This window comes from Xiphophorus couchianus, chromosome 9, assembly GCF_001444195.1.
Source record: "Xiphophorus couchianus chromosome 9, X_couchianus-1.0, whole genome shotgun sequence".
Taxonomy (NCBI): Eukaryota; Metazoa; Chordata; class Actinopteri; order Cyprinodontiformes; family Poeciliidae; genus Xiphophorus; species Xiphophorus couchianus.
Window position 1 is genome coordinate 22,734,712 of NC_040236.1, and position 8,074 is coordinate 22,742,785.

At 38.5% G+C, this 8,074-nt stretch overlaps 1 protein-coding gene across 1 annotated transcript; it reads left to right on the forward strand.

The window, feature by feature from the left end:
• Positions 1-1,796: 1,796 nt before the first annotated feature.
• Positions 1,797-7,713, forward strand: dpt (dermatopontin). The gene is made up of 4 exons (XM_028028936.1): positions 1,797-2,185; positions 5,105-5,230; positions 6,746-6,853; positions 7,014-7,713. The coding sequence occupies exons 1-4, from the start codon at positions 1,911-1,913 to the stop codon at positions 7,078-7,080; spliced, it is 576 nt and encodes a 191-aa protein (XP_027884737.1). The 5' UTR covers positions 1,797-1,910; the 3' UTR covers positions 7,081-7,713.
• The last annotated feature ends 361 nt before the right edge of the window (positions 7,714-8,074 follow it).

Below are 8,074 nucleotides of genomic sequence, written 5' to 3' on the forward strand. Positions count from 1 at the left end.
TCTGCTGGTTTTCCTTAGAAACTTTTTAAACTACTTTGAATGATTAATTGTTTGGTAACCAGGATCAACTGGAATGCATGTGTGATTGAATTTATTAATGTTTTTTGTAAAGTACCTTGAGATGACATTTATTGTGAATTGGTGTTATTTAAATAGATTGGATTGAATCTAATTGAATATCCAAGCTTAAAATTATTAGATGCCAATAAACAACACCTACACTCTAACCAGTATTTTCAGTTTTAACTGTGTGCTGGTTTCATTTAACCCATAGATAGATGGATGGTCTCTGAACAGCTAACTATCAACATAAAGCCCGTCTACAGTTACTACTCCTCATGCTCACTCAGCGATAAGTCTACCTCATCAAAAGAAGAGCCAGCTGACGGATCTACATTGGGAACTAGTCATTAACACACCAGTATGCTTTTAAGCCAACTCAACTCTTTGTTTAAAGTTCCCAAATTTCGGTACAGTGGTTCTTGACTGACTAGATTCTTGACTGGTGTGCGCTATAAAGCGTCACCTGGAAGCTTTAGCTTCCTCTGGAGGAAATCTTGCATGATCTCCATCGAAAGACAAAAAAACAAGTTTGCTTTAATATCGGGCATGCCATAGCATGTCTTTGTTGTATTGCTTTTGTCGTTGGGGAGCCGTTTTGCCACTTGTTGTTGGCTAACAATCCTCTCAGAGCTAGTGAGAGTTCCTTGTTGAGGACTTTACAAAGGTCAGTCTGGCCTCAAAGCTGGTTAGCTTCTGGTCAATAGCAACAAGGATATCAACACAGAAATTGCCAATACTTATCAACATAGAGCTGGAGGCTGTCCTAGGTTTCTTCCCAGGGTTTTCTTGGGTGGAACGAAAAGGACATAGATGAATATTTTGATTTAATTTGATATGGTTTAGCCTGAGCTGGATCGTTTGTTCATTAGTGCTCCACCATGATTACTCATGACCAACTCTCACGAGATGGTCATGGTCTAATTTGCGACCTCCCCAAGAAAACTTAACACTGCACATCACCTTAAGCGTCACTACAAGATAGTGGCAGCATGATGTTATGGGGATTCTTTTCTACAGCATGGACAGGGAAGCTGGTCGGAGTAAATGGGAGCAATTATTGCTTGGGAATCAGTTGGACGTCTCTCCACAAAGAAAATGATTAGTGCAACCGGAGCTAACTCTTTCTTGCCCCATATTCTTCTGCCTAAAGGACGGCTTCAGTGTTCCATGCACAAAAACAGCTGTAATTCTCATACATTTGCTCTTATGGTTTGGATTTTGTTTTGTATAAAGGGGGCTTACATGCAAACATAAAAGTGTGGTTAAAAACTAAACCAACATTTAGACATTTCAGCATTGCCTGGTGGGAAATCCAAAAGTACTGTGAAGTATAATTATGTTGATTGTGATGTAACGGAACAAATTTTGGTAAAGACGGTCTAAATTATGGACTGAGCTGTTTCTTTCAACCCCAACTGCAGCTGATCTAATTTCAGTACGTCTTGTCAATATTACTGCTTCTCAGTTTCCACAGAACTGTCCCCTAAAACGCCTGCAAAGTGTTAAAATATTCACTCGGTAAAAGCCTGCCACACGAGGATCGAGGTGGTTACCACGTGAGCATATTTTTCCATTCAGGCAAAAGCAGCGCATAAATATCTGAATTACATCTAAACAGAAAAAGCATGTGATTTAAGGTAAACCCTTATTTGCTGAAAGACTCGGTGTGTGTTCTGCGACGCAGTCCACCTTAAAAAGTTAGGTCAGGACAACGTTTGGAATTGTCCCGCGACCAGCAAATTACACATCCCTCCTGGATACGAAACATCTGGACAACTGAAGGGCTCAGAGGAGCTTAAAGTGAGACAGCTGTGAGACAGTACAGCAGACAGACTCTGGTCGTCGACATGAATCCTGCTCTGCTGGCGTCTGTCTTGTCTTTGCTGGCCACAGTGGCAGCTCAGCCATATGACCACTATGACATGGGCTGGGTGAATGGCTACCGCCAGGGCTTCAACTTCCAGTGCCCCCATGGAGAGCTCCTGGTTGCCATCAGGAGCTACTTCAGTGAGAAGGAAGGCTCGGACCGACTGTGGTCTTTTGAGTGCCAGCCTGTACCTGAGAATCTGGGTGAGCCAAGCGACTGCTGGTGGGACGACATCAACCGAGCCGGATTGGAGTGGTGGGTACTGCCTTTCTTTGACTCCTCAGCTGGATAGGCTTTTAGTTGCCACACACTGAGAGTAGGATGCCTGAAATTCAAATATACGGATCTTCAGGGTGTCAGTAGATATACAGAAGAGTTGAGTTGAACATTTCCTATAAAACAACGATCGATAGTCATTTCATAGCTGCTCACTCACTTTTTAAATGTATAGTTTAGAGTGAGGCTAAGTAAAATAGATTTAATAAGTAATAAAGCATATTTCAAATGACCAAACCTAAAGTTGATTGGTGGTACAAATCCTGGGTTGGGACATGAAGTAAGTGACTTTGTCTTGATGTTTGAGTTGAAGAGAAAATTCAAATTCAAAAGTACTTTATTGATCCTAAAGAAAAATTAAATGTTTCTTTGTTGAAATTAAATGAAAACCTTATGTGGTTTTCATTTATGTGGTTTCCCTTATTTGGAGGGATCTCACTTTTGAATCTGGTTAAGCAATTCAGAATGACATAAAATAATCTCCTTTTCACTAATCTGGGGTTCAGATATTGATCTAAAAATGTTAATTCTCTTTGGAAACAAACTTTACAAAGACGGCTCACTTTTTTTTTTTTTTTGAACGGAGGTTCAGCTGAGGCAGATACCTGCAAGTCCGCTTTACCATTACTACTACTACTACTAATAATAAATTTTATTTAAAACACACTTTACATTTACAGAAATCTCAAAGTGCTGCTATTAATAAAACAATTAACATAAAACCGCAACAAACAGTGACCATAAAATACAGCTTTAAACATTCCTATCCTGTTGGCCGCAAAGTTCATATGAAATCAAATTTCCTGTGCACCCAATGCGTCTGCACTGTTTATAATTAACTTCCCACATATCAGATAACGCTTTAGCATCAATACTTTGTTGTTGATTCCCAAATAACTAGCTAGAGCTTCTCCTTCGTTAAAAAACAACAACTTTAGACTTAAAAATTGTAAGTAAGTCATAGCCCACCATCAACACATACTGCAAAACAAAATGCTAGCATTTTTGCCCAGATTATCCTCTTCTGAGGTTGATACAATTTTATTGATTTTTACGAGCTTTATTTTTAAAGAGCTATGACTTTCTGGCTCTTAATCCATAAAATGCAGCGTACTGTGGTGTCTGCTTCCCTTGTAAGGTTAGTACTACCAGCCCATGTCTTCTTGGCATGAGTATGAGAGGAGTTGTTTTAAGAAGGTATAATATGTTTGTCTTGGGCCCAGTTTGACTTGTTGTTAGCTTTAGCCTCTGGTAACAAGTGCGAGAACATTTTTAACTGGTTACAATCTCTCCGTAGATCCCCAGTTGTAAAAAAAAAAAAACTCAATTACTTCTTTAATAATTTAATATTTATTAAATAAAAATATAAAACAATCACATAACCGGTTGTTACATATTCGAGAATTGTTTTTGCCCATTTAAAAGGATTAGTTTTACTTTCAAGTGTCGTATTTTTGAGCCACAGACCTGCAAGTAAGTATTGAGAAAATTTGAAATAATTTGCATTTACTTTGCTTTTCAAACTAAGTATGCAGTTTTCAAATCTATTTTTGACAACAAACCAAATTCAGGTTTAGAACAACATTTTTTTCACAAGTGATAATTTGTCACTTGGACAAATTCTAAGCAGACCCGGCTAGCAACCAGCCACTTTTTAATAATTAACTAAGAAGGGACAAAGGATGTTAATGAACATATCAATGTAAATATGTCAGAATCAGCCATCAGGTTACTTTATCTCTGTAGTTAGTTATGAAAATGATATATTTAACATTAGTTGTACATTTATGAATAACTCCTAAGTGGCACCAGTATGCAACATTTTCATTTGTCTCAAACTGAAATTGCATGACAGATTTCACACGTGTTCCTTTTTTATTGCCATCATAAAATGCCGGATTCTGTTGGAGAAGCAAAGCAGGCCCTCCAGACCCGGTATGAATCATCATCTTTCTCCGATACGTTTCCTGGGAACGCAGCCGTGTCCAAAAAATTCTAACATCTCCGTCCAGAGTCCTTTGTCAGAGGCCCATTTAGAAATCCTTGCACAGGATTTATAGGCCGTACGGTTTTAGACTTTTAAAAAAATCTTTGCAACACAGCACTCATAAAAATCGAATGGTGTTAACAGACTGTGCGCGCACAATCCCGACCAAGCCTAGCCAGTTAGTGGGTACATTTAAAAGAAAGAAAAAGATAGATGGCAGAAACTTTATTAATTCCTTTGGGATTTTACCTGCTGTCTCTCACACAGCAGCACATCAAATATAAAAAAAAACAAACTTTTAAAACAAAGAAGCTGCTGTTGGATTTAAATGTGCATTTTTAGATGCCGAAACCAAAAGTAAACACCTTTCTCTAACCATCAGTTTCACTGAAAGCTTTCCTAATTAAGGGATTTAAATGACCCTCTGGAAAAAAACACCATTGAAAGGAGGAATTGTAGTCTGACGACGGCGTGCTTCGGTCAAACAAAACCTAAACCACTCTATATCTGCTTCTGATGACAGGTGTGGTTTGGAGAAAAAAACGCACAATTTAAATCCTAAACTTTTTCCTTTGGGTTAAGCTTAAGTGAACTCAATGCACCACTTGGACTACAGTGTGAAAGTTTTTTTTTGTTTTTTTTTTTATTGCTGCTCCACCCGCCTGTCTTTATCATAGAGGGCTGATTGAATTCAACAGGGTAGAACATTGCCCTGCAGGAAATTACCCCGACTGACTGAAAGCTGTGTTCATCTTTGCCGTGATAAGTTCCTACACACGCAGCATTTCCTGTTGTCTGGTTCTGGTACATCTAAGATGTCCAGAACCAGTATAGTCCAGTATAGGGCCAAAGCAAAAATGAAGAAAAAACCCTCCAAAACAAACTGTAACTCATAACTTGTGTCTTTGCAGGACATCCACCTGTACCCGGAATGGCCTGGTGGCGGGCGTTCAAAGCAAGTACTTTGAATCCACCCTCGACCGCGAATGGCAGTTCTACTGCTGCTACTACAAACGCCGCTGTCCGTACTCCTGCATGTACGTTCTCACACAGTACGCCGGGCACGTTGAGGAAGCCGTCTGTCACTTTTTGGCACCTTCTTTCTTGAGAGATGCAAATCGAGAGCAACCACAAGAGTATGGCACAAAGAGCTGGGAGAAAAGGCTCATTCACATTCACAATACGTTCTAGACAAAAACGGTTAAAGCACCCAGAAGAATTTGTCATATCTGGATATGATATAGCACACATCCAGAAGTATAGCAGATGTCCAAGTGTATCAGGACTTGACCAATGAGCTTGAACTGGGAGTGTTGTGTTGTGCAACCATTTAGCAGATTTCATAATGACTGAAGCAGTGAGGACATAAGGATGAAAAGGAATTTCTTGATTTGACCACACAGCCTCGATCAGTTCTGTTATGTAAAGTTGCACTGTTCTTGTTGGCCATTTAATTTCTTTTGTCTGTGATTATGTGATTTCAGAATTGGGTAGTAACTGGTTACATTTACTTGAGCAACTTTTTTATAAAATATGTACTTTTAGGATTATTTTTTTACTACACTGTACTTTTTACTTGCGTAATTTTATCACAAAGTATCACTATTATTATTGATTAAAATGTCTGGTTACTCTGCCCTCTGCGAGTAACGCAGCTGAATGAAGAACAAGTTTTCACCAAAAAATTCACATTTTTAAATTTGTTTTCATGTTATTTCTATAAATTATTGTCATTTTATAACAAATACCAGAATCACCACATAACCTTATGTTTTGCTCTGTCTGACTATGTAATTTTTAAATATCAAATGACCGATGTTTTGATCAGGTAATCAGTAACTGAGTAGCGTTTTTATCAAATACGTTTTTACCCTTAATGAAGAAATATCATGGACAATTACTTTATACTTTTACTTGAGTAAAACTATGTTGGAATGGTGCTACTCTTACGTGAGTACAATTTTTGAGTACAGGTTAAAACTCCCCATCAGGCTCCTGAGTCAATACCTTCTGTAAAAGAAGACAAAATTTTACTTTTCATCTATTCTTTGCAAAACAACTCAAGTTCAGTCAAATTGAAATAAGAGCATCTGTGAGCATTGATTTTGAAGTATTCCCAAAGTTCCTGGATTAATGTCTGAGCTTTGACTGGGCCAATCTAACACAAATATGCTTTGATCTGAGCAGTTACGGCATAGCTGTGGCTCATTGTCCCCGCTGTGTCCCCAAAGCATGATGCTACCACCGCCGTGTTTCACCGTTTGCTACATTGTTAGTTTTCCCAACATAAATATTTCCTTGCGAGTAAGCCAAAACTCACTACCGCTGCCAAGAAATAGCCCTACTTACATGCACCAGTTGGAAATTCTCCATAACAGGAAATGTATTAATTGAAATTGTTCAAAATATATTAGATTAAAGTACAATCCAGAATTTCTGTTTGGCTCCTGCAACTCTCAGCAAAGTAAGAACAGAAATTTGGTACCTGTAAATGTTATATATTAGCCTCTACATTTTAAAAACGTTAAACAATCATCCGCTGCGTTCCTCAGGAAGACCACCGACGTTCCTGAATACTACAGAGAGGAGGGAGAGATGGTCATCCCTGCTTATGGCTACTTCATCCGAGGGGCCCAGACCACATTCAGCGGAGTGCTCAGGTTAGGCCTAAAACACCAACAACTTATTTGTGAATGGACACAACCTGTTCAAATACAGCCTGGCCAGAAGGAAGATCATTTTGTTGTAAATAATGCAAGAACTCCCCATATGACTCGCTTGTCGAACTGACAGTTTTTCCTTCTCGTTCCTTTATTTCAGAGATCGGCAGTGGAAGTACATCTTGTGCAGACTGACGGACTTTGACTGTGAATTTGAGAATTTATAGTCCTTGTAAGGAGGGTCTTATTTACACACAAACATGTGAAAACATATAACCACTAGTTATTCAGTCATACCACAGTAACCACAAATCATAAAAGTATTAAAGCTCTTGTTTATGTCTTTTCATTTAATAAATAGACCAACTTAAGGAATGTTGTCTTGTAACCACTCTTCTTTTTTTTGTATTGCTTTAGCATTAAGAACTGATACATGATGACACAAAATGATACACAGTGAAATAAGCATCTGCACAGCCGTGGAGTCAAGAGAGGATGTGAGCTCCACAGCTTTTCACCTGGGGAGGACTGTTAACAGCATGTTTTGCAAGCGTTTCCCAGACCGTAAAATGTTTATAGCATTTTGGACAAAAAAAAAAAAAAAGGCTCTCTTCTACAATTTCCCAGCAAGAGAAACAAAAGTGCTCAGTGAGCTGTGTGATTAAGGATATTCTTTGGATGGAAAAATTGGAGCTATAGTTTAGGGTAATGAGGAGGAACCAGGCATTATGAGTGTTGCAGCCAACTGTGTCGCACCTACTTTGAATGGATGCCAAACCGTTTCTTCGTGTATAACATGTTATGTTTGCCATTTTTATCTGTGTGAAAAAAAATGGAATAAAAAAATATTTATTGTTAAAGATTATTGTGTTTACTTTATGGAAATACATTTTTTTTTTTTAAATAAGTAAAACATTTAACATTTCTTTGCACATCATATAAAAATGATGCAAAGGAACTAACTATATGGGAAGTAGTGGGAGTTTTGGGAGAATGATGGGAAAGTATGAGCCTCCCAAATGTTAGCTGAGCCATGATGAGCTCCTTTGGGCTTAAGTTGGCTTAAGGTAAGATATAAACTGATGATATTGCCATAACAGAAAACAGAGAAGGAAAATTGTTAGTGTGCCTGCATACTTCTTCAAAGGGTTTGACATCAGGGATTAGGGTTTTGGTGTGTATCCACAGCGGTCATTGGGTGAGAGGCACACCCGTAAGGAC

Bases quoted from the DNA above. Each gene is read 5' to 3' on its own strand.
- dpt (XM_028028936.1), top strand. From the start codon at position 1,911: ATGAATCCTGCTCTGCTGGCGTCTGTCTTGTCTTTGCTGGCCACAGTG. The intron at 2,186-5,104 runs GTGGGTACTGCC...GTGTCTTTGCAG, and splicing joins AACCGAGCCGGATTGGAGTG to GACATCCACCTGTACCCGGA. The intron at 5,231-6,745 runs GTACGTTCTCAC...TGCGTTCCTCAG, and splicing joins CGCTGTCCGTACTCCTGCAT to GAAGACCACCGACGTTCCTG.